This window comes from Mustelus asterias, chromosome 3 (genome assembly GCF_964213995.1).
Source record: "Mustelus asterias chromosome 3, sMusAst1.hap1.1, whole genome shotgun sequence".
Lineage (NCBI taxonomy): Eukaryota > Metazoa > Chordata > Chondrichthyes > Carcharhiniformes > Triakidae > Mustelus > Mustelus asterias.
This window is the reverse complement of record NC_135803.1, coordinates 136,355,158-136,382,847: the sequence shown is the minus strand read 5'-3', so window position 1 is coordinate 136,382,847 and position 27,690 is coordinate 136,355,158. Positions and strand designations below refer to the sequence as shown.

The following is a 27,690-nucleotide window of genomic DNA, read 5'->3' as shown; positions in this document are numbered from 1 at the left end:
CATTCAAAAAAAAATACAGGACTGGAGACCTCTTCTGTGGCTCTCTACGCGTCTACCTCATGATGCTTAATTGTATGCAGAAAATAATTTGGCAGAAATTATAGGCTGGAACACGCACACAAGCAAGAGTTAAACAGCAAGTGATTAACCAACCTCGCCGGTTTTCAAAAGATCTACATGAAGATATGATGATAGGAGCTTGGATATTATTGCACCATATTTTCCCCTCAAGTGTTGAATCATTATTTTCTATGGAGACAAAAAATGAATGTGAAATTCCAAAAGCAAATTGCTTGTTCGTTTCATGTGTACTTAGGGAATTACTCACAAGTCTGTAACATAATGATCTGTACAATAACTGTTTAATTGTGTGGTATGTATGAAAGGATAATTCTTAAAGAACCGAACGGAAAAAAAAATCTTTAGCCATCTATTTAATTGATTATTCATCTAGTTATTGATTCCTGTAACATAAGGGCATCGCAGAGAAAACATTATATTAAGGAGTGTTATCATACTGGTAAAATATTGCAATTTTGCCATGTCTGTGGATAACCTTAGGAATCAAATTCAAAGATGTTACACATTGAGAGGCTGCTGCTGAGTGCATTTGTTAGCTACAGTCATTAGAAAGCTATAAATAAAGCACATTGTAGCACATCTGTTTGTCTAGTGGATCATTCTAAATGCAAGGAAATGTATATGTTCAATATTCATTATTGCCCTGCAGCTAAAAGGCAGGACTGAAAAAGAGTCAAAAAGAAATATAGGAAGTGAAAAGCCACACTGGCAATGTAGGCAGTGTCCCACCTTTAATCTGAATATTTATATTGGGGGGTGGGGGTGGGTATTCACTGGCTGCCATGTGACAGCTCCACGCCGCCTATAACATTCAAGAGCACATCATTCGGAGCTATCTGGACTGTGGCAGAATAGGCAGATTGCATTTGAATGCTAATCAGCCAGTGACCGTGCCTGAGCGGAGCTTCTTCTGTCAAGGAAGGCAGAGGACAGCACGGCAGAAAGAGCCAGGCGCCGAATGTTACTATAGACTCACAGCAGCTGTGGCAGGCAGACGTCAGCATATGTGCAGTTCTGATCCTCCAGCTGAGCACTCTTTAGAGACAGGGATATAAAGGCATCGCACGGGAGCTCGCTCATTACACAGATTTGCTCCTGAAACTCCCCTCTCCAACTGCTTGGCACCTCGCCTCTCTGCCGCTCGTTCCTGCTCTCGAAGGCTCCACCATCAGATCCAGCACAAATGATGAACTTTCTGCGCCGGAGGCTTTCCGATAGCAGTTTCATTGCTAACCTGCCAAATGGATACATGACTGACCTGCAGCGGCCAGACCCCCCTCAGCCCCCTCCGCCGGTTTCCCCCACCCCAGAGAGGAGGCAGTCGAGCCAGTCCACTGGAAGCAGCTTCTTCAGTTCCATCTCAAACGCTGTCAAGCAAACTACGGCTGCTGCCGCCGCCGGATTAGTGGAGCAAACGTCCACTGGTGCTGCCAAGAAAGCCAAAATCCTCCTCGTCATTGATGAACCGCACACCGACTGGTAAGGTACCCCTGTGTCTGCTCATTCAGGCAGAATAGCAGAACCTTTCTTGCCATTATGAGCAGATCAATCACTGTTCCCCACTAAGCAATAGCGTCAAATCATTCATTAAAATGATGTACTGGGAGAAATCGCTTCACAGTTCAGGTACACTGTAAAATATACACGTGTGTTTAAGATTCCAACACGAGGGGCTAATAAATGCCCTGTTGAAAGCAATGTCTGTTGAAAGCAATGCAATAAATGTAACACTATTCTCACTATTTTGTTTAAACAGCACCAGGATGGGGAGGGGAGAGGAGGGAAATTGTGCCTTAATCGAGTTCTCAGAAACAAACAGCTTGTATTCGCTGTTTTCTTTCTGGATATTAATTGCCATGCAAGAATACTCAAGAGGGCGGAGGGGATATACCCAAAGTGCCGCTCGCTGTAACTCTCCTGAGCCTTTCCAACCTTCCACACTGCACTGCAGAGCAACTAGCCTGTGTTTTCCAGATCTTGAACCGTGTCCCCTTTGTAAGACAACAGTCACAAAATACAAAAATCATGTCTTTTTTGAAAATTATTTTTGCATTCTCTTAGATAATCACTATATCGACACACAGAAGCTTCTATTGAATATAAGCACTTCATAAATGGCAATGGTATTTCACCCAAAAGCCAAGGTTTCCTTCTTCACTGTACACGAGTCTTATAAAAAAAAATCAATGTGTAAAAGAAAATTATTTGCTATAAATTATCTCCGGCCCGGAGCGGCATTGCAGATATTCCAGAAACATCAGCTTACTTTCGAAAGCAAGAAATATGTTAAAACAACATTTTTGATTAGCCGACACCTTCTGAAATCATGAAATTCAACGTACATCACAGTTAACCTTTTGTTCTGTACGGTCAGGCCACGATTGCACGTTCTCCCCGTGTCTACGTGGGTTTTCCTCCTGGTGTTCTGGTTTCCTCCCACAGTCCAAAGATGTGCGGGTTGGGTTGATTGGCCATGCTAAATTATCCCTTAGTGTCAGGGGGGATTAGCAGGGTAAATATGCGAGATTACGGGGATAGGGCCTGGGTGGGATTGTTGTTGGTACAGGTTCGATGGGTCAAATGACCTCCTTCTGTACTGTCGGGACTCCATGATTGTTTGGCAGTAACATTAGGAATGTTTTTATTAGAGGAGATTTAAGTGTCTGTGGTTAAATCATTCTTTACACTATGCTGGTCAGTTTTCACCCCTCCTATTTATTGGAAATGTTTCTTTGCCGTTGTTCCACCTTGCCGGTCAGAGGTCTCTGAGTCGTGTTAACAGCATTTGAGTTAGTTGTGTTGCCATGACACCTCTTGCCCTGTTGTGAATTATGAGTAAGTTGCACCTGCACAGATGCTGTGCAAAGCCCATCCTCCCATGACATCATTCCCAAATAATTGAACTGATGTTCGAGGGAAGCTGATAAGCCCTCAGTCATGTTATTTAAATGCAATTTGTGGCAGAAAAAGGGTGTCATGGCAACCTGCGTGCTCAAGTAAATGAACAGTTTGTTCTGTAGCTCTGTCATTGTGTTATTTCTTGCAACAAGCAATTATTGTAATACAATTGGTCAGTCAATCATAAAATTGATAGAACTGGTACATGGAGACTTTTGTCAGGAAAACTGTTTTGTTTTGAAACAGTTGTTTTTCAAAAGGTCCTTTTTAACAATATCATACTTCGGAATATTAATTTCCAAAATTCTAAGCTTTAAAAAGGCTGCAGTACTCTGAAACTAAATAACCTGACCATTTTCCTCTTAAACACAGACACTGACCAGAATTTGAATCTGAACTAAGAATTTTCATAGAATCATAGAATTCCTACAGTGCAGAAGGAGGCCATCTGGCCCATCAAGCCCGCACCAACAATCCCACCCAGGCCCTATCCCCACGCATTTACCCTGCTAATCCCCCTGACACACATGGGCAATTTAGCATAGCCAATCAACCTAACTCGCACATCTTTGGAGTGTGGGAGGAAACTGGAGCACCCGGAGGAAACCCACGCAGACGTGGGGAGAATGTGCAAATTCCACACGGACAGTCACCCGAGGCCGGAATTGAACCCGGGATCCCTGGTGCTGTGAGGCAGCAGTGCTAACCACTGTGCCACCGTGACGCCCCTGATCACAAGAGAGAACTTTAAAATAAACCTTACTGTTAGACACTGTGGGAACCTATGTTTTCTTTTCCAGTTGTTTCCAATACCAATATACTCTAGGTGATGCTTGTGTTCCAGAAGGTATTAATCTGCACACAATCCTTTCAGTTCATGTATTTATCCTGCATGGTTATGTTTTCTGTGTTTTTCTGGCATCAAATGCAACAGTACATAACAGGAACATGTCAGATTCCTCTCAGTGTTAATTTACAACCCATTAGGGGTCCTGATTTATTAGGTTTCATAATAAAATATTTGATATTCATTTCTTTCACAACTGAGCGTAGTCAATACTTCACCGTGAGACAGTAAGGCTGGACTTTATGCGTTTGATTACAATTCATGAGCATGCTGCAAAAATGTTACGGTTCTCAAATGGTTGCAGATTATAGTAAAATTAATTTACATCACATTCCTGCTCACTGCAGCATTTCAGAGTGGTATGAACACACTTTGGCGGAGAATATTGACCTTTCATTGACACAACGGAAGAAGTTGTTCTGATAAATGCCAATTATGCAAGCTTGTTACCAATTTATAAAAAATGATTCATCTGAATCTAAAAATAATGTAAAATTAACTTTAACACTTGACAAGAATAAAATATGGTGAATTAGAAATCAACTTGTTATTTTTGAGTGATCAGGTGTGTTAACAATCTGCAGTCTGCTTTTGGTTATCAATTTGTAATTTTAGTTACTAACCTGTTGCATTAAATGTGAGAGTGTGTTGCCCTTGGATCCCCTTTGGCTTCCCTCTGACTCTGCGGTGAAATTGCCTTGTTAGAACATTCATGAAGGCTGCAGTAGTTTGTTGTCTTATGATCTTATAAAGTAGCGTAATAGTTGAAACTAAGCATCTGTATCATCTTCGTTTGCAAACATTAAGTCATGAACTCCTTACTTATATCTTATTCCACGGTGGCACAGTGGTTAGCACTGCTGCCTCGCAGCACCAGGGACCTGGGCTCAATTCCTGGTTTGGGTGACTGTCTATGCGGAATCTGTATGTTCTCCCCATGTCTGCATGGGTTTCCTCTGGGTGCTCCGGTTTCCTCCCACAGTCCGAAGGAAATGTTGGTTCGGTGCATTGGCCATGCTAAATTCTCCCTCAGTGTACCCAAACAGGTGCCGAAGTGTGGCGACTAAGGGATTTTCACAGTAACTTCATTGCAGTATTAATGTGAGACTACTTGTGACTAATAAATAAACATATTCCATTCGTGCTTGAGATAGGGGTGGTACTGGTAAGATGGATATTTATCACACATCTCTGGCTGCTTTGAGAATATGGTGATGGGCCTTCTTGATCTGCTGCAGCCCCTTTGGTAAAGCTACTCCCACAATGCAGTTTGGTGGGGAGTTCCAGGATGTTGACCCAACAATGATAAAGGAACAGCATTACATATCCAAGTTGGCTAGTGTGTGATTTGAAGGGGAACTTGAAGATAATGGTGTTTCCATTCGCCTGCTACTCTTGTGCTTCTGCATGGTGGAGGTCAGACTTGGGAGGCCCTGCTAAACCACACTTGGCGTATTGCTGAAGTGGAAATTCGATTACTGTACTGCAGTGCTGGGAGAAAGTGAAATTTTAAGCTTGTGGATGGGGTGCCAATCAAGCAGCCTGCTTTGTCCTGGATAGTGCTGAGCTTCTTGAATATTGTTGCAGCTGTAACAATCCAAGCAAGGGAAGAACATTCCATCGTATGTCTGACTTGTAGCCTGTAGGTGCACAAGCAGTTGGGAAGAGGTCTCACCGGAGTGAGACGCAGTCAGAGGGTGGGATTTTCCGGCCACGCTTGTCCCAAAATCGGAAAATCCCGCCCGAGGTTAACAGATCTTTGCATGGTGTCCCTGCCCCCCTCCCCCCAGCCCGCTATGATTCCCATGGAGGGGCAGGATGGGAAAATTCCACCCAGAGTGTGTATATTTGGGAATTTGGAGCAAAGTGGGAATTCAGTGCAGAGGGAAAAGAGGTATTCTTTTGCTTTTTTGATTTCTAATTTTTTCAGAAAGTGGTCTTGCTCTGCTGTGGGTGTGAAGGTTACAAGGGAGAGAGTTGGTTGGCATGTAGTGGGTAAGTTGTTTTCTCCACTTTAATTTTTTTTAAAATTCATTCATGGGACATGGGCGTCGCTGGCTGGCCAGCATTTATTGCCCATCCCTGGTTGCCCTTGAGAAAGTGGTGGTGAGCTCCTTTCTTGAATCGCTGCGGTCCATGTTCACTTTAAAGCTACATTAAAGAAAGGTACAAGTTCTAGCTTTTTAAAAAAACTAACTTAAATAATTTCCACTTGGCATAAATTTAAAGGTAAGAGTCTTTTTAAGGTAAAAGTATGACTGGGGAGTTCAGTCCCATGTTTTGCACGGCCTGCAGCATGTGGGAATTCCTAAATCCCCACGCGGTCTGGATGAACACATTTGCAGGAAGCGTCACTGGTTTGACCAACATGAGAGCCAGATTTCGGAGCTTGAATATCGGGTGGAGGCATCTGGGAGGCTGAGAGGTTCGTGGTTAGCACGTTCTTAGATGTAGTCACCCTGCATCTTGAGGAAGTGCAGTCAGAGAGGGAATGAATGAGCACCAGTCAGAAGAAAGGGGGCAGGCAGGTAGGCTGGAAATCCCCAGAGTGCACCTCACTCAAGAACCTGTTTTCCTGTGTTGGAAAACGATGAGAGTGACAGTTCCTCTGGGGAGAGCAGCCAGAGCCAAGTTCACAGCACTGTGCTGCACAAGGAAGTGAAACCCTCAATTTGCTCCAGAACTTGTTCCATCCAGCAAAGCCAGGAACGAAAATTTACAATGACAAAGAACCTTGAAGAGCATTACTCCCCTCAATCATTGATCAACGCGGGACAGTTCCGGTTCCATCGAAGGAATCAAGTGGAAGGCAATAGCATCGCTCAGTTTGTGGCAACCTTAAAAAGGCTGGTATGACATTGTGAGTTTGAGTTGCTAAAATATACTCTTGAGATTGTCTAGCTTGTGGTCTCCAAAATGAGTCTATCCAAAGAAGATTGCTTGCGAAACATGCTTTGACTTTAAAGGCAGCAGTCGAAATTGCAGTGTCGATGGAACAGGCTGCCAAAGAGGCTTCACAATTTGGTGCCAGAATGAAGATCTACAAGTTGGGAACAGCCCATAAGAAGTCAAAACAGCATCAAGCAAATCACAGATGTGCCAAAATGGTCCATTCAGCGAGTGAATGTTGGAACAAGCATAGTCAAGCAAGAATTGTGGCAAAATGGGTCACATTGCAAAAGCTCGTTGGGCTAGACCAGCTTCCCCTGAGAGGACTGTTCAGAAGAAGAATCTGGGTACCTTCAAGAAAAAGAATAAGTTGCATTCTACAAAGAGAATTTACAACATAGAAGAAAAGAATTACGACTGTGAAAAAGAAAATGCCCAGAAATATGATGAAGAACTCCAAATGATCATCTTATCCATACAGGGTGAATCACATAGATTCTGGGTGATTTTGAAGTTAAGTGGGCAACATATTAAGATGGAAGTTGATACTGGTGCTGCTGTATCTTTAATCCCTGAGACTACCTACCAACCAAAGCTAAAGCATCTACCATTAAAACCAGCTGATGTGATTGCAAGCACAGGAAGAAGTCTCACAACACCAGGTTAAAGTCCAACAGGTTTATTTGCCCAAATAAACCTGTTGGACTTCAACCTGGTGTTGTGAGACTTCTTACTGTGCCCACCCCAGTCCAACGCCGGCATCTCCACATCATGGCTCCATCGCTTTCCCATGTTTTTCTGCCCTGATTTAAGTGTAGAAGGAAATACAACAGGATGAAAACTAAGTGTCATTCTGAAAAGTGTCACTCACCTAAGGAAGGAGCAGACCTCTGAAAGCTCGTGGTTCCAAATAAACCTGTTGGACTTTAACCTGGTGTTGTGAGACTTCTTACTGTGCTTACCCGAGTCCAACGCCGGCATATGCACATCATTGTAAGCACATACATGGAAGAGGTCATGTCGGTTACATCATGGTCAAGCTTGAGTTAAGTGGGCAAACAGCGATGTTGCCTTATCTTATCTTTACGCTTATCTTTACCTATTGAGCCGGTGCCATCAAATGGTTTTGCTAATATTCTTTATTTTTCGCTAGTAGATCATTTGCCTGTGACAGCTTCTCACATTCAGAGATATACCAGAAATGATCCCATGAAGGGGAAGCTGAATGATATGTTATTAAAAGGAATGACAGCTGGAACGCGTCATATGCATCCTGATTTGAAACCGTATGTGTCAAGAAAGTTTGAGTTGACTGTCCAAGGTGGGTGACTATTGTGGGAAATCCGAGTGATCATTCCTCCTAGTCCGCGTGGAAGATTCTTGAACAACTACGTGAAGGACACCCTGGTATAGTCCAAGTGAAGGAATTAGCAGGTAGTTCTTTTTGATGGCCGGGTCTGAATGCTCAGACTGAAGAAAAAGTGGGACAGTGTCAATCCTGTGCATACATAAGAAAGACCATTGTCTCCTTTACACCCTTGGGAGTGGCCTAAAATGCCATGGCAATGTTTGCATGTAGATTTTGTTTGTCGGTTTGAGGGTTATATGTACCTAGTCATAACTGATGCACACTCAAAGTGGCCAGAAGTTGTGATCATGAGATCCGCTACAACTGAACGAATCATTGAAAAACTTGATAAAATGTTTGCAAGATTTGGTAAACCAGAACAGATTGTCAGTGATAATGGTTCACAGTTTACTTCAAGAGTTTGAGGATTATCTCAAAGTAAATAGCATTCAACATAATTCCACACCTTATCATCCATCAGCCAATGGATTAGCTGAATGTTCAATCCTTGAAACATTCTTTAAAAGCTTCAAAAGAGCAAGGTTCATTATTGTGTCGTGTGACTAGCTTGTTGGCATCTTATAGAAACATTACTCATACAACTACCTAATGTTCACCTGCATTGCCAGTCTTAAAGAGAAAGGTGAGAACTACATTTGATTTGTTACTACCTTTAGAAACTTTAGCAATAATAGAGCGTCAACAAAAACCTCAGGCTGCCAGATGAAGCGTGAGGGCAAAACAACACTCACTTCAGCAAAGGGCTTGAATGTTACTGCATAATTATGCCACGAGTGAGAAATGGGTGCCAGCCGTAGTTTTAGCAACAACAGGTCCAATTTCTTACACAGTTTAAACAAAAGATGAGCTAGTTTGGTGGCACCATGCTGACCAATTGTTATCATCTCGGAATGATTTCTTTGCATCATCTCCGGAAGTACCAACATCTTTAGTCCCTAGTGTTCTGAACACTACTACAGAAGACTTTGTTGAATCTGAGTTGCCTGATGGTTGTGTCTTTGCTACTATACCATGTGAAAATGGTGCAGAATTAGTTTCAAGAGAAGAAGTGTCTACTGAAGTTCTAAATCATACATTATAAGGCCAAGGACAGCCAAACTCCAGAACATTCTTTACAATCAAAGAGGAATAGACATCCCCCGATTGAGTTTCTTATTGACTGTGTATAATGATTAATGATGCATAGTATTGTGTCTAAAGTACTATTAGTGCTAAGTGTAACTTGTTGAGTTATTTGTGTTCATGATCACAGAGGTAGAGGGGAAATGTTTAAATAGTTGCAGATTGTTTCAAGAGCTGATCACAAGATTTGATGGTGGTATCATTGGGATGGTGCACAGGCTACTGTTTTACTTTCAGTTTATACTCTGTACAGGCAAGAGGTCCCAGAACAGACCTGTTGTTGTTAGTTTAAATCTGTGGGTGGGAATTTACGGCCTCACTCGACCCTAGACCAGAAAATCCCACCTGAGGTTAATGCAGCTTCCCATTGCCCGTCCCTAGCCTGCTCCGATTCCCATGGCGGGTGGGATGGTAGAATTCTGGCGTATGTGTGCAGACCACATTTTTTGTTTTTGATTAAAACCCACAACCCCTAACATAGTTAGTTAGGACATTACACCTTTCACCTAATGCCTGCAATGCTGACACTGATAGACAGGCAAGGGAGGGTGCAGTTAGTGAGTTTGAGGAGGCAGCATTGGGCGAGTCACAGTGTGCAGCTGAGGTGTGGAATAAGGACTGGAAGCCGAGGTGCAGAACCCAAATAATTGCAGTTACCATCAAGAATTGAACAGCTATGCCATTCTACTGGTACCATTCTATGACCATGCCAATTGTTGCACCAATGGACTTGCTCTGTGCTTACCGAAACTCTGAGGTAGTTCAAATAATTCCACCCTTTGCTATTCTTGATCTCCAATCCCATTGAAACCCCGTTTAATAAAGGCCATTTGCTTTCCTAATTACTTGCTGTCCCTATGCTAACTTTGTGCATTCCTTATACGAGTACCCCCAAGTCTCTCAGAACACCAACATTTACAAATGAAAACCGAAAGTGCTGGAAATACACAGCAGGTGTGGCAGTATTTATGGAGAGAGAAACAGAATTAACATCTGGAATTCTCTGGCTGTTCATGCTCTGTTGCCACTGCCAGCGAGAAGGGAGAATTTGGCGCTGAACTAAAACTCCATTCACTGCAGTGAGACCAAAGAATCTCAGCTGCGAGCGAGACTGGAGAATCCAGCCCAACTTTTCAAGTTGAATATAACATTTAATCAGTTCAGTTTTCTCATTTTATTAGCCCCGAGATATTCCTTTATGTAATTTATATCTTCTACTACCATATTGCATTGCGGCAAAACTGAGCAAATTGAAGACAGTTTAGGCCGGAATGTTACCACCGTTCACACCGGCGGGATTTTTCCATCCCGCTGCAGTGAACAGAGATTTGGCTGGGTGCCAAATCCTCTGACTTCGTTGCAGCGGGAGCGTGGTGTGAAGCGCAGATAAGATCGCGCCCTTAGAATTTGTGTTCTATATTGTTTGATTTTAATTTATATTGACAATATGCTTAAAGTGTAAAATTACATGAAAAAAACCATACATTTCTACCTTTAAAAAGGACTGCCTGTTATCTGAAGAACCAGTCTTGCCGGCATCTTTCTATCCTGCACATCCCTCTCACAGTGTGAATCACCTCAATCTCTAAAACATTGTCGAAGTGTGGGTGGATTGTGATCTGAATCATGCCGTGCCACTCGGCAGGAATCGCACCACTTTTCCAGCTGGAAATTTTAGAGAATTGTGGCCATTGTAAATTTTGGGGCGGGGTTTTCCAGCCACACGCGCCCTGAGACTGGAAATTCCCACCCAAGGTCAACGGACCTTTACATGGTCCCACTGAATTTTCTGCCCCATAGCAAGCGGGACAGGAAAATCCCACCTGTGATCTATTCAGTTCTCCTTTTAAAGGATTTATAACTTGGAAATTATACAACTACACATCTCAATATAAAGGAATAAGCATGTGCTACTCTAGTGCACTGTAATTGGAAGGTAGGTTCATCAGATATATGAGCAGACTTTGGCCATTCAGCCCATCGAGTTCACTCCGCCATTCGATCATGGCTGATTAAGCTCCTCATCCCCATTTTCCTGCCTTCTCCCCATAACCTTTCAACTCATTACCAATTAAAAATCTGTCTAACTCCTCCTTAAATTTACTCACTGTCCCAACATCCATCACACTTTGGGGTAGCAAATTCCACAGATTCACAACCCTTTGGGAGAAGTTACTCTGTTTTAAATTTGCTACCCCTTACCCTAAGACTATGACCTCTTGTCCGAGGATGCCCCACCAGCAGAAGCATCCACTCCACATCTACTTTATCCATACCTTTTATCATCTTGAATACCTCAATTAGATTTCCCCTCATTCTTCTAAATTCCAGAGAGTATGGGCTTAAACTGTTCAATCTCTCTTCATACTGGGAGTCAAATACACCTCACCAGTATACTCTGACAATGGTAATAAATCTTTGTTCTCATTTAATTCTCCTGATCTTTTCTGCTTTGGAATTTAATGAATTCTACCTATTGTTAATTAAACTGTGATTAGAATGGAAAATCCTTTGGCAAAGTGAACACCATATTCAAACACTGCATTGCAAATATGCAGTAAGTGTGGCACTGTTTCAGTTCAATATGCAACTAATCTTCCAAGCCTGCAGCATTGCCCCCCTTGGGTGATAAATTGATTAGCAAATTAGGATAGACAAATACTTGAACTACTTGAGTGCTGATCCTTAAAATGTAATTAAATCAATTATTGTAACGTTCCCTTATATGAAAATAATCTGAATTTACATATTAGCAAATGTGACAACCTAACCTGCTCAAGGTAGGCTATTTAGTGCAATGTTTGACCAACTTTTCTCATGATGTATCAAACATTGAGGTTACCAGGGACTAATTACAAGGCCAATGTTAACCATAGTGCCCAGGAGGCAGCATACAGCTAACCGTTATTTGAACAACTTCGAAATCACTGTCGGTAATATCCCTTTATGTTTGACTACTTTCAGTGTTACATGAAGGTGTTGGTCTGATTTTGGCTTTGCTCTGGCTGGTGTGTGATCCTTCATCTGGAGTGTTCAGGTGTTTTGGGATGACATTGTTACAGGAAGATTAATGTTCAGGCCATGGCAATAGAAGATTATTGATAACTACCCAGTAGTACAATTTATATATAATTTATTTTCAAAGGTTGTGTGCCAGTGATGCGGGGTGAATCCCCAATCTACTGCACCATAATGCAATACAATATGGGTTCATCTCTCTAATCTTCCACACACTGCACCCCAATTCTCACCTGTACCACTGTGGGGAAATAGTGCCCAATTGGAACTCACTCAAAACCTATTCAAGTTACATAGTTGTAACAGGGCCCATTGAGTTCACTTCAAACATTACCCTGAGAAAAGGTAGAGATGGTTTGAGAGGGGCATGCTGTCATAGAGATGGACACTAACAGAGCCTGGGAAGCATATCTCCAAGTTGCCTTCTCATACTGATGTTGGTCAGTTGACTGCTCAGTTTTTCCAATTTTTAAACACTGTTGGAAGGAAGGCCCATTTAAGCAATGTGATGAACGCAGTTCATTGACGTTAGAGTTGGATCTTGCATTCTTTGTACACTGGGGGTGATATATAGCCTCTGCAACCCCACATGTCACCAAGGTTACGGACCAAGTGCTGGAAAATGGGATTAGAATAGGTAGGTGCTTGAAGGCCAGCACAGACATGATAGGCTGAAGGGCCTCTTTCTGTGCTGTAAAACTCTAAGGGCGGAATTTTCCCATCTCGCCCACCATGGGATTCGTAGTGGGCGGGACACAGACCATGCAAAGGTCCATTGACCTTAGGCAGAATTTTCTGGGTTTGGGGCAAAAATCCCACCCTATGTCTCTACCAGGCACTTGTTTAAATGGAGAAGTTACTACAAGACAAGGGAAGCAGAAAAGCATATGGAATTGGATTTACAATACCCCAACAATAGTGCAGCCCCACCTATCTGCGGCCTTTTCTAAAATAACTTAATCTATTTTTGGCTGAGATAGGAATAAGCATTGAGAACAGATGTTTGCTGATGTTACGCAAAACATCAAGCTGCACCATCTCACATATGTGGATGTATACACAGTAGGCCAATAAAGCCACCCCAAGGGAAACATCTGCACTCCACCCATAGGTACAGAAGAGCTGATGCTATCACCATCATGTTTAGAGAAGTCTGTCATCAATACACACTCAACAAAATGTACAAAATAAAATTAATTCCGAGGAATAAATACTTAAGACTTTTAGCTTAGTGGTTAAGAACACAATTTTAAAAATTCTGTGGTAAACAAAAGGAAATTGAAAAAATATGTACACTGCATATATTCTCTGCATGAATACAGAAAAATGTGTAGAATATCCATTTCCAATTTTTTATTATGGGGGCAATTTTTATAACTGCTACTACAAAACATAACATTTCCTATTATTTTGTAACTATTAGTGACTCACCCCAAATAAATTCATACAAGCTGTTCTCTTGACAGCTTCATAGCACAGGAATTAGATTAAAAAGCAAGAAGATCGGATTTGGTAGCTGCATTCATAATCCGTGTGTTACTAATCAGTCAATAATGTCATATTTATGTAAATAACTGTAATAGGTGATATCAGGCCAGGTTTTTGTGTTTCAAATGAAAACCATTGTGCATTAAATAAAAATGATAACTAGGCACTGGTAACTTGCTAGTGATTTTATGGATTTTGAATGAGCTGTTTATACCCTGAAACACAGTATGTAAGCCAATGGCAATAAATTTCACTCACAATGATAACTTGGGCAACACCGGGGCGGCACGGTGGCACAGTGGTTAGTGCTGCTGCCTCACAGCGCCAGGGACCCGCGTTCAATTTCGGCCTCGGGTCACTGTCTGTGTGGAGTCTGCACATTCTCCCCGTGTCTGCGTGGGTTTCCCCCGGGTGCTCCGGTTTCCTCCCACAGTCCAAAGATGTGCGGGTTAAGTTGATTGGCCATGCTAAATTGACCCTAGTGTCAGGGGATAAGCAGGGTAAATATGTGGGGTTACAGGAATAGGGCATGGGTGGGATTGTGGTCGGTGCAGACTCGATGGGCTGAATGGCCTCCTTCTGCACTGTAGGGATTCTAACCTATGATTTTTACATCACTTACAGCCCTGAAGAAAACACAGCTGAGACACTTGTGCAACCCATGTTTCCATATTTTATGCAATTTTCATTTTTATTTTAATAAAAGTACTTCAGTACAATCTTTCTCAATAGACCACAATGACGGTCGGTTTTTGGATGTCTAAATGCATTTCTCTAGAATCGGCTGCTAGGAGGTGTGCTGGACTCTTTTCTTCTTGCAGTCTTGGGAAGGACATAAAATCTAATGTGGAACTGAGCTGACAACTGTCCATGCAGAAAATCAAGTAATAATCCTGTGCCCAGCTGTTCAGTGCAATGTACATGGGAGCACCAACTCACTGAGGTGCATCCTGCGGGAAGTACATCTTTATGTTACTTTGACTTATTGATGCAATCGGATAATAATCTAAAAATGCAACATTTTCAAGGAAAAATATGTAGTATCTGATAAATAGAAAAAGAGGGCAAGAAAATAGCAAAAAATATCATCTGGTCTCAGTGATTTTCTTGAGATTGAGCAAAAGGTTTAAAGAAACATCTTTTCTCAGTTTCTATTAACGCAGCAATTAGAAGCAACAACAACTTACACTTATGTAGTGTCTTTAGTTGAGTAAAATGTGCTAGAGCACTTCACAAGAGCATTGAGAGAAAAAATTGACAGCAAGAAAATATTAGAAATAAAAACAGAAAATGCTGCAAATACGCAACAGGTCTGGCAGCATCGTGGACAGAGGAACTGGGCGGAATTTTACGACCTCGCTCGAGCGAAACCGGAAATTCCCACCCGAGGTCAACGGACATTTCTGTTGTCGGCCGCTCGCCCGCTCTGATTCCGTGGCGGGCGAGGCGATAGAGTTCTGGTGAATGTTGCAGGTGACCCTCCAACTTGTATTTCTCTCCGCAGTTTGTGAAGGAAATTGGGCTTGCTCAAGGGGACAGAATCGATGGAGCACAGAGGCCTCGGAGAGTTGTAGAGCTGGAGGAAATTACAGAGATAGGAAGAGCTGAGGCCTTGGGGAGGTTTGGACATAATGGCGCTGGAAGGCAGAGGCAAAGACAGGCAATTTTTCAGAGGCAGAAGTCAGAGGTCTTGGTGTCAGACAGGATAAAGGATTGAACAGTGAGGCAGCGACTGACTCATTTCAGCAGTCACAAAGAGCAGATCACTTTAAAAATGAGAAGGTAGCACATGCCATAAATCTCATCTGCAGCTGGCATGTTTTTGAAAATGATACTGCACCTTTTTGAGACGCACTTGTCTAAATTAGTCCAGCCCAATCTGTTTGACTCTTCATTTGTAATAAATGCGAGGAGACGCTTGTCCTCCAGTAGCCCTCATGTCTGTAGATCTGGCAAGAACCTCCAGCTATTTTTCTAACACTCTCATAAATTTTGGTCTGCTTCATCCCTTGGCTCAAAATGTTAATACTTTCTGACATTGAGAAACTGGAATAAGGTTATATCAGCTCATAATTTCCAATGTCTGGATCGGCAGCAGTCCAGGTTATGGCATCAAATTCACCACAATCTAATGTGTATATGTAATGTTATCTTTCTCCAAACATAGTCAGTCAAACTGAGAAATATAAAAAAAGACAGTGCAATTTGTCGGGGTCGGATCTGAAATTGCACCATGACGCAAGCTGCATGGCAGAAAATTAATCTGATTCGCCTCTAAGGGAAATTCAAGTTCAACATGAGTCCGTATACTTGGACAAGATAAGCCTCAGTGACTTAAGCATGTTGTGGCAATGAGAACTTATACTGCTGTTTTAACTAAACAACTGGATAACCAGCTTAGGGTCTACTTATGTTTCTTAAAGATTTTTCCACTTGCGACTTATTGTTTTAAGTTCCTTTAACATTAATGGGAATTCTTGAAATGTCTGAGTACTAAATGGTTAATTTGGAATGCTTATCGTCTTCTGCCCTGGCAGTCAGTTGAGAGAATTGGCTTTAGTTTTATTCCATCGTCAATTGTTATTTTCGCTACAAGCAACAAGTTTTGCTTACAATTTCAATACGATTTTACGAGAGGCATTGAATTTGATAGACTTCACATATAATGCTTCTGAAAATCCAGCTTGCTAGCTTAGGTGGTTGCTTCAAGTATTCAGTATTTTTATTGTTCCTGTTCCTTTTGACCGTGGTAATTTTAAGTTTGTTCCTTCATACTTCTATTCCTTTACCAGCATGAAAGAGATTACATTGTTGGCTTTGGTAATGTCACAAAAAGAAAAGATGCCAATAACAGTTGGAGAAATGAAGATAGAGGGACCACTATGTTTGAAGCTACATTGACAAATAAGACCGTAAGAAACAGGAGTAGGCCGTTCAGCCTCTCAAGTCTGCTCTGCCATGCAATAGGGTCATGGCTGATCCGACATTCCTCACGTCCACTTTTCTGCCCTTTCCCCATTACCCTTGATTCCCTTACTGATCAAAAATCTATCTATCTCCGCCTTAAATATACACAAGTACTCTTCCCCAATAGCTCTCTTTGACAAGGAGTTCCAAAGACTTTCAACCCTCTGAGAGATGAAATTCCTCCTTATCTCCCTCTTAAACTGGCACCCCTTTATTCTGACACTATGCCCTCTGGTCCAAGACTCTCCCATGAGGGGAAACATCCTCCCGTGGCAGAGTCTTGGACCAGAGGGTATTTATCCTGTCAAATCCCTTAAGAATCCTATATGTTTCAATGAGATCACCTCTCATTCTTTTAAATTCCAATGAGTAGAGTCCCAACCTGTTTAATCTTTCCTCATAAGACAATCCCTCCATACCGGGGATCATTCTAGTGAACCTTCTCTGAACTGCCTCCAATGAAGTTATATCTTTCCTTAACTAAGGGGATCAAAACTGCTCACTGTGCTCCAGATGTGCTCTCACCAGTAGCTTGTACAGTTGCAGCAAGAATTCCCTACTCTTATAATCCTACCTCTCCAAAAATAGATTAATAAACATTGACGGAAAGCTAGTGAAAAGGATAGTTTCAGCTCATTAAGGCATTGCTAAGGATGTCAAATACCTTTCCGCAGCTGCACAGTTAACTCAAAAGTGCATATTTTACTCTTTTTCAAACCGACACTAACCAGGAAGGTTTTGAGTATTACTTCAGACATAAATCTAATCTTAAGAGCAGCAAAGAGTGATGTAACCCTTGCATTTATTTAACATGTTGGAATGCCGCTTTGCGATGATGAATTGTGGTGACTGCCATTCTGTCAGCAGATCCAATTAATTGGTCAGGAATGGGTCAGAAGAGACCAAGCGCAAACTGGGTGACCGCTTTGCAGAACACCTTCAGTCCGTCCGCAAGCAGGACCTGGACCTTCGTGACACTTGCCACCTCAACACGCCACCCTGCTCTCCTTGGCCTTTTGCAATGTTCCAGTGAACCCCAACGCAAACTGGAGGAACTGCACCCCATCTTCCGACTGGGCGCTTTACAGCCTTCCGAACTGAACGTTGAGTTCAACAACTTCAGAGCGCGAACTCTCCCCTCCACCTTCTCCCCATTTCCATTTATTTTACTTCATTCCTTCTTTTCATCTCATTTATTTTTTATCACCCCTCACTTCCATTTTTCCACTTCTCCATTCTCACTCTCCATCTTAACCCCGCCCCCCCCACCCCCACTAACCTCTTCAGGGCAACTGCCACATTCCTCAGGCAGTCGTCCCTTAACAATTTGTACCTCTGTTCTGCCATTCACACATTCCAGTCACTTAACGGATACTTTCAGCACCTTTCTCAGTCTTCTTCATCATAATTTACATTTTTTTTGTCCAATTACAACCCCCCCCCCCCCCCCGCCCACCCTCAGAGTATAAATCTTTTACTATTTTCCTTTGCTCTTGGCTCTGATGAAGGGTCATCTAGACTCGAAACGTTGGCTCTATTCTCTCTCCACAGATGCTGTCAGACCTGCTGAGCTTTTCCAGCATTTTCTGTTTTTATTTCAGATTCCAGCATCCGCGGTATTTTGCTTTTATCCCAATGGTTCTATCCTGTTGGAGAAGAAAGGAAAGAGGAACCACAATGTACATTGATATAAACTCACTAACAAATTGAAACTTGAAAAACTCAGGGAAGCAATGATTGATTTCTACATGCCTGAGTTGTCAAATAGACATTCATTAGCACAACTACAGGCACAAATCCAGAAGTGTAGAAGGAAACGACTCGTTGAAGTGGAAACGATGTCACAGAAGCAATTAACAAGGAGTGTTGAAATTGGGTGAAAAATATTCCTGCAAATCTTTGCAGTTTCACAGTGGGGTGGAAGTATGTCTTGGAAGTATTGCATTGGTTACCAGTTATTTACCCATCCCAATATTTAGTTCCATTGACTCTAATAGAAATGGGCTGATACTGCCTATTTTCCACTGAAGATGATTTTCTGCCCCCTTGCACATCAACTATTACAAACTTCTGCCAGGAATAAAGGAGAGGTAAGACCAAGATTAAGATAAAAATTAATCCAAATACAGCCATTAATTTATAAGTGTGTGATACAGCCCAGTAACCAATCCCTTATTTGATGGCCACTGAATTAGAGGTTGTCTAGTTAACTCCCCAGATACTGAAGCAGTCCATGCCTGCATGAAGCGAGACCTGGGCAATAATCAGGCTTGGACTGATACATGGCAAGTAACATTCACACCATACAAGCACCAGCCAATGACCATCTCCAAGAGGAGAGAATCTAACCACCCTCCCTTGACAGACAATGGCATTAGCATCACTGAATTCCCTGCCATCATCTTGGGGGTTACCATTGATCAGAACCGTATCTGGAACTGCCACAATAATGTTCTGGCTGTAAAAGTAAGTCAGAACCTTGAAATTCTGCAGTGATTTCACCTCCTGACTCCCTAAAGTCTGTCCAACATCCACAATGCACAGTCAATAGTGTGATGGAATACTAGTCCCTTTCCTGGTTGAGTGCACCTGCAACTAAACTCAAGATGCTCAACACCACCCAGGACCAAGCAGCTGACTTGATCATCACTCCATTCACACCTTAAACTGTGGCAACTGTGTGTAAAATCTGCAAGATGCACAGCAGCAACTTGCCAAGGATCCTTTCATAGCACTTTCCACACCAATGGCTGCTGACATCTAAAAGAATAAGTTTATTTGTTTAAGCTTAGTTTATTTATTAGTGTCACAAGTAGGTTTACATCAACACTGCAATTAAGTTACTGTGAAAATCTCCTATGTTGCCACACTCTGGCGCCTGTTCGGGTACACTGAGGGAGAACTTAGCACAGCCAATCCACCTAACCAGCGCGTCTTTCAGACTGTGGGAGGAAACCGGAGCACCCAGAGGAAACCCACGCAGCCACGGGGAGAACATGCAGACTCCGCTGAAGCACATGGCAACACCATCATCTGAAATTTCCCCTCCACATCACACACATCCTCACTTGGCGATATATCACTCTTCCTTCACTGTTGCTGGATTAAAATCCTGCTACTCCCTCCCTAACTATACTGTTAGGTCCATCCACACTACAAGGGCTTCAATGGCTCAACTAGGGCAACAGGGATGGGCAATAAATGCTGGCCTTTCCAACGATGCCCACACCTCAGGAATGAGTAAAAAAGAGTTGAGGTTGTTGTGAGGAGGATGGCCTCTGTTCTATACTATTGCATCTCCTCCATCAGGTCTGTATTGCAGCACACTTAAAAAGTAGGGGAGCTAACATAAGAACATAAGAAATAGGAGCAGGAGTAGGCCATCTAGCCCCTAAAGCCTGTTCCGCCATTCAATAAGATCATGGCTGATCTGATAGTGGATTCAGTTCCACTTACCTGCCCGCTCCCCATAACCCTTAATTCCCTTAATGGTTAAAAATCTATCTATCTGTGACTTAAACACATTTAACGAGGTAGCCTCTACTGCTTCATTGGGCAGAGAATTCCAAAGATTCACTACCCCCTGGGAGAAGAAGTTCCTCCTCAACACTTCTAAATTGACTCCCCCGTATTTTGAGGCTATGCCCCCTAGTTCTTGTTTCCATTGTAAGTGGAAATAACCTCGCTGCTTCTACCCTGTCTGGCCCCTTCATTATCTTATATGTCTCTATAAGATCTCCCCTCAACCTTCTAAACTCCAATGAGTACAGGCCCAGTCCACTCAGTCTCTCCTCATAAGCTAACCCCTTCAGCTCCGGAATCAACCTGGCGAATATATCCTTTCTTAAATAAGGGGACCAAAATTGTACACAATATTCTAGGTGCGGCCTCACCAGTACCCTGTACAGTTGCAGCATGGCCTCCCTGCTTTTATACTCCATCCCTCTCGCGATAAAGGCCAACATTCCATTTGCCTTCTTGATTACCTGCTGCACCCGCAAACTGAGTTTTTGTAATTCATGCACAAGGACCCCCAGGTCCCTCTGCACAGTAGCAGAGGGTTAGGTCATAGGTTCAGGTCATAGCTGAATGTTACTGCCGTTTGAAGTTTCAGCTTATATGTTTTCTGCAGGTGTCCTTGAAGCAGATGGCATGGTTCTGCATCAGACTCGGAGGAGATGGCTCCCTGTAGTCATCAGTTCCCCATAGGTTTTACCCAGCCGCTGTGACAAGGCCTCCTGCAACAGTTGGCTACATCTTGACAGATGCAAATAATTAAACCATAGTGGCACTTGATTTTCAGTACAATGTCAAAGGGAACGTGTGATATTGTGATTGGGTTGTTTTTGAGAAAGCATCCAGAAGTAAGGTCTGTTACCAGCATTTCTTAGCTGTAGCATTTCCTCTGCTGTCCTCAGCTTCTGTTGAGAAGTGGAGCCGCTGCAAGTGCCTAGCTGGCAAGGTGCCTTTGTCTGCAAATGTGGGGAGCAGCAGGTAGATAGGCAGCACCTCTCAGGGATCCAACCTGCCTGGCTTTTCCCCATTGTTCTCTCATTTTCTTCAAAAAGGGAAATTCCCATTGGTAAACTCCAGAATGATGACACTGGGGCCACAAACATAGTGGATAGACAAGTGCCTTTGGATGTTATCTATATGGGGAGGCAATGGCCTAGTGGTATTATCACTAGACTATTAATCCAGAAACTCAGCTAATGCTCTGGGGACCCAGGTTCGAATCCCAACACGGCAGCTGGTGGAATTTGAATTCAATAAAAAATATCTGGAATTAAAAATCTACTGATGACCATTGTCAATTGTCAGAAAAACCCATCTGGTTCACTTTAGGAAAGGATTTCCCTAAAGTTCCTGCCGCCCTTACCTGGTCTGGCCTATATGTGACTCCAGAGCCACAGTAATGTGGTTGACTCTCAACTGCCCTCGGGCAACTAGGAATGGGCAATAGAAATATAGAAACCAGAAGCAAGAGTAGGCCACTCGGCCCTTTGAGCCTGCTCCGTCATTCATCTTGATCATGGCTGATATTAGAGTTCAATATCCTGATCCCCCCCCTTCCTCCCATATCCCTTGATCCATTTAGCCCCAAGAGCTATATCTAGTTTCTTCTTGAAATCAGACAGAAGAAATTAGATATAGCTCTGCTGGCGAGCCAGTGACATCCATTTCCCATGAATGAATAATAAAAAATGGACTTCCATAAATTTGATATGGTTTTGTTCAAGAGATTATCACTGTCACTATCGCCAGCTTTTCTTTATGAATATGCTCAGACTGTCTCAAGTAAAATACATAAAATGTTATCCTTTCCTCAAGTGTGTAGTGCATTCATCTTTGCTTTAGTATTGCAACCATAGGGTGCATCATGTAATATTTGATATTATGCGCCCAAGTCATTTGAATTTAAATAGATCTTACAGACAATTAAAGTTGGATAAATCTTCAGCATCAGTCAGATGAAATAAAAGGTCTCATAATTAATCTGAGGATGAGAGACCCACGTCTTGGGTTTTGATGCTGAAAACGTTATTACTCACGTTTTCCATTTCCAAACAAGATGATTTTGCGGATTGCATTTCGATACAGAGAGAAAAGTGTGCTGGCCAAACTGAGTTCAGCGTCAATCACTGGCCTCACCTGTCTCTGCCTCATCTGCTGTTGAAAGCCTTGCCTATGCTTTGCAGACATCTTTGTTGTAATATGTCTTTATGGTGTCACTAGAAGGGAAATGTGTCATGTGATCCGGTCTTTGTTTCACTATTGCTGTGAACAGAGCACACAACATTCCGACGCCTTCAAGCTTTATATCTTTATACTGTCCTCATGTGTCTAGTCTTAATAAATTAAATTTTGTCATTGATCATGGAGTTTACCAAATCCCTTATGAGTGATTTGCATCTTCTGTTTTGTACAGTGAATAAGCCCAAGGATTATATCATGATAATAACACAACAGCCTACAGACCCAACTCTTTATTGCTCCCCTGGCTAGACTCTGTTCCTCCACCCTCCATAAACTTCAATTAATTCAAAAACTCTGCTACCTTTATCCTACCCTGCACCACATCCTGCCCATCTATAACCCTTATCCTTGTTACCTTAATTGACCTTAAAAATTCCCATCTTGTCCTTCATTATCTAGCCTCTTCCTATATCCAACAACCTCGCCCCTCCATCCCATTAAAATATATATTTCCCTGGCTATGGCCTTATGTGCAACACCCCCCCCCCCACCCCCATTATAGATAACATCCAAAGGCACTTGTCTATCCACTATGTTTGTGGCCCCAGTGTCATCATTCTGGGGTTTACCAATGGGAATTTCCCTTTTTGAAGAAAATGAGAGAACAATGGGGAAAAGCCAGGCAGGTTGGATCCCTGAGAGGTGCTGCCTAGCTACCTGCTGCTCCCCACATTTGCAGACAAAGGCACCCCACCGCTCCCCCAATGGTCGCCACATCAACAGATGCCTATATTTCACATTCTGCAGTTTCCTACATAAACCCTGTTGTCTTTCCAGCTAATTTTCTCCCTCTATATTTTTGACCATATTTGTGGCTAGCCCGGCTAATATTTTCCCCTTTAGCTCCTCATCCATTGTTTTTTCATTCGACCCCTGCATATCTTAGGCTGTTTTTCTATATTAAAGGCACTATATTTACTTTTTTGTCATTGATCATGGAGTAAGTTCCCTCGGGCTCTTTTCCTGCTCCACTGCTGGAACTTAAAATGGAGACCCTGTGGATTTGTAAGCTGAGTTTCTGCTGAACCCCTGCCAAATTTACAGCATTCAATCAAACAAAGGCTTGAGTTTATTTGCCCCCCCCCCCCCCCCCCCGCCCCAGTATAATAATTCCAAAAAGGTCAGGAAAGAAGAGAAAGTGCCTGGATGCGATATTGATTCAAGCATTTATACCAAACTGTTGAGTGAATTACTCATAATTATAAAAACTGCAAATTCAAAGAAAAGTCAGGTATTCTGCAAAATGAAACTTTAATCATTGGGAAAGCTGCAATTGACAATGTTGCTGCTCCAATAGATGCTAGTACTCTAATGGATGTCTGGACTCTCAGCCAAGAATGCCAAATGAAGCTTGGCTGAGAGCCCAGAAATCCATTACAGCACTGAAACACCTGAACTCCATAGAAAACATTGCTATAAGACCATAAGACATAGGAGCAGGAGTAGGCCATTCAGTCCATCGAGTCTGCTCCTCCATTCAATGAGATCATGACTGATCTGAAGCAGAGATGTACTGCTGAGGCTTGGTAAGGCTCTGGTGAGACCACATTTAGAATATTGTGAACAATTTTGGGCCCCGTATCTAAGGAATAGGAGGTTCATGAGAATGATCCTGGAAATGAAAAGCTTGACATATGAGGAGCGTCTCAGGACTCTGGGGCTGTACTCGATGGAGTTTAAAAGGGTGAGGGGGGATCTCATTGAAACCTACGGAATAATGAAGGGCCTGGATAGAGTGGATGTGGGGAAGATGTTAGTAGGAGAGGCCAAGATCCAAGGGCACATCCTCAAAGTAAAGGGAAACCCATGAATAGGGTTGGGGAACCCGGAATCAGGTCCCGGCCACCATTCTTAAAGGTCCGCAGAATTTGGGAAAGTCCAGCCCATCACGCCTAACAATGAAATGTGGGCAAGTATGCTGGAAATTGGAAGGCAGTTAATTGGTGAATAAAGGTATGAGCAAATATGATATTGAACTGAATATTTGGAAAAATGTTTTCTAATAGGTGACTAACTAAAGTGACTGATGCCAAATTGTTCTCACTACCTAGATGGAACCGACTATGTCCCAGCTAATGGCTATCTCCAGTTATTCTGAGAAACTGCAATCCTTCTTGCACTGGTACAGAGCAATTTCCTTTACAATGAATTAGTTTGTGTGTCAACTGAATAATGTGGGACGGGTGTCACATAAAGGCTGACTGGACAGGGATGGGAGGCCCCTTCCCCTTGTGAATCAGTTGAGGCATTTGGCAATTAATTCTGTCCTAAATTTCCAGATTTATTAAATTCAGTTTGAGAACTTGCCATGATGGGATCCGAACTTACATTCGTTGCATTTTTAATCCATACTCGAAGTTTAATAATTTTAAATAATTGATCTATTGTCACAAGTAGGCTTACATTAACACTGCAATAAAGTTACTGTGAAAATCTCCGGCGCCTGTTCGGACACACTGAGGGGAGAATTTAGTATGACCAATGCACCTAACCAGCGCGTCTTTCGGACTGTGGGAGGAAACCGGAGCACCCGGAGGAAACCCACGCAGACACGGGGAGAACGTGCAGACTCCACACAGACAGTGACACCAAGCCGGGAATCGAACCCAGGTCCCTGGCGCTGTGAGGCAGCAGTGCTGTTTGAGCAGTAGTATCTAAAAGCCAGGCTTGACTTGTATTTTGAAATTACTGAGCATGTATGGGGGTTGTCTGGGATCTGCTCCCGTGTGATGTCTCCTAATGTGAGATCTTCTGATAAATGTAGAAGATGTATTTCTTCCATGAGTGATAAGCGATTCTCACGTTAGAGTTAGGAGCTCTGTGACCAGCTGATCAGGGAACCTATTGTACATTAGATGCTATCTCCCTTTTCTGTTTGGATTCGAACATCCACATCAGTTTACACTCTCTTACCCTATATTTCAGCCATTAGCTCATTTTAAAAATCACATTACCCATGAGAAATCTAGCAAAGAAATTATTTCAATTTTGTTTCAGTTAAATAGCGGGGCGGCACGGTAGCACAGTGGTTAGCACTGCTACTTCACAGCTCCAGGGTCCCGGGTTCGATTCCCGGCTCGGGTCACTGTCTGTGTGGAGTTTGCACATTCTCCTCGTGTCTGCGTGGGTTTCCTCCGGGTGCTCCGGTTTCCTCCCACAGTCCAAAGATGTACGGGTTAGGTTGGTTGGCCATGCCAAAATTGCCCCTTAGTGTCCTGGGATGTGTAGATTAGAGGGATTAGCGGGTAAAATATGTAGGAATATGGGGGTAGGGCCTGGGTGGGATTGTGGTCGGTGCAGACTCGATGGGCCGAATGGCCTCTTTCTGTACTGTAAGGTTTCTATGATAGGGATTATCCGAAAACCAAAATGCATTGGAGGTAACTGGTGGATGATATCAGTTAACAACAGTTCCCTTATTGGGAATAACTGTTTATGAGTGATAACAGCAGTTGACTTACTCAGGCCATCTGTAGCCTCTATGAGCATAGAAGGCTGAGGGGAGATCTATAAAATAATGAGGGGCACAGATCAGCTAGATAGTCAATATCTTCTCCAAAGCTAGGGGAGTCTAAAAGGAGAGGGCACAGGTTTAAGTTGAGAGGGGAGAGATACAAAAATGTCCAGAGGGGTAATTGTTTCACACAGAGGGTGGTGAGTGCCTGGAACAAGCTGCCAAAGGTAGTAGCAGAGGCAGGTACAATATTGTCTTTTAAAAAGCGTTGAGACAGTTACATGGGTATAGAGGGGTATGGGCCAAATGCGGGCAATTAGGACGAGCGTAGGGGTTTTAAAAAAAAGGACGGCATGGAGAAGTTGGGCCGAAGGGCCTATTTCCATGCTGTAAACCTCTATGACTCTATGAGCAAAGGAGTGAGAAATGTTGAACAGTGATGAAGCAGAGGAAGGAGGTAACAGCAGAAGGAGGAGAGAGGACATGAGAGACTGAACCACAAGCAGCACTTGGGCAGGAACAATATGAAGTCGCTGTTTGCGGGAAAAGGTTGGCATTTGCTTGCATGTATTAACAAATATGTGCAACATTTCATTTACTAGGAAAACACACAGGCCGATATCAATACTTTGTGTGATTTGCTTAACATCTGACTGTGTGTGTTTTATTATTTCTATTGCATTTCAGTATACTTTTAATATTAGCAGTAAAAGCCATGTATACGATTGGTCTATTGAGTGTACCAACAGTGTTAAAGTAACACCTCTGACCAGGGTCATCCTGACTCGAAACATTGACTCCATCCTCTCTCCACAGATGCTGTCAGACCTGCTGGGTTTCTCCAGCATTTTCTGTTTCAGATTCCAGCATCTGCAGTATTTAGTGTTAAAGTAACAACCTGGCTTGCTGGCGAGAGGGATAAGGAGTGTGTATGTGCATTGGTTCACGATCAGTACAGCTAGGTTTGGTAGGAAAATCCAGACAGGCTGGAAGGATACTAATTTAAGTATTTTGACGCCAGTCTAAAAAAGACTTGCATTTTTATAATACTTTTCACAACCACTGGACAACCAGTGAAGTGCTTTTGAAGTAAAATGTGGCAGCCATGTTATGTACAACAAGCACCCCACAACGAACCATGCGATAATGACAAATTCATCTGTTTTTTTCACACTGTTGATTGAGAGATAAATATTGGTCAATACACCAGGAATAGCTGCCCTTCTCTTCGTCAATGCATTTCTGTGGGATATTTTACCTCCACCTGACCAGGTATACAGAACCTCAGTTAAACATCCCACCTGAAAGACAGCACCTCTGGCAGTGTAGCACTCCCTCAGTTTTGCACTGGAGTGTCCGCCTTGATTTTTGAACTCAAGTCCTGAAGTGGGATTTGAACCCAGAACATTATGGGTGGAATTTTCCCGTAATTTGTCAGAGTGGCAGGTTCTGACTGAGAACCGGCCTGTAGCTCTCCGGTGGTACAACTGAGGCTTTTGAACCAGATCTTCTGACGCTCTGAGCAAAATGAATCCGGGGTTGTGGTTTGCGCCATCACTGTGGCGGGGCAGGGCCTGATAGAGCTGGTAAATCCAACCCCACAGAGATTGGGGTGACATCTTTAAAGGGCGCCTGATCTGAACTAAAAATGAATTCCCCACAGCCCATTCCTCACCGCTCCCCCCACCCACGGATGTAGGAGACACCCCCCCCCCCACAAGCATTGGGGGCTCCCCCCATCATGACAGTGCAGACGTCGAAGGCTTCCCCCCTCACCACAGCACAAGCATCAGGGTTCCA

At 42.9% G+C, this 27,690-nt stretch overlaps 1 protein-coding gene across 2 annotated transcripts in view; it reads left to right on the top strand.

The window, feature by feature from the left end:
• Positions 1–1,264: 1,264 nt before the first annotated feature.
• syn2b (synapsin IIb) overlaps positions 1,265–27,690 on the top strand; it is a 427,582-nt gene continuing 401,156 nt past the window's right edge. For both annotated transcript variants that reach the window (XM_078203303.1, XM_078203309.1), the window contains exon 1: positions 1,265–1,560. In XM_078203303.1, coding sequence (XP_078059429.1) covers positions 1,265–1,560 — 296 coding nt within the window. The remainder of the gene's footprint in view (positions 1,561–27,690) is intronic.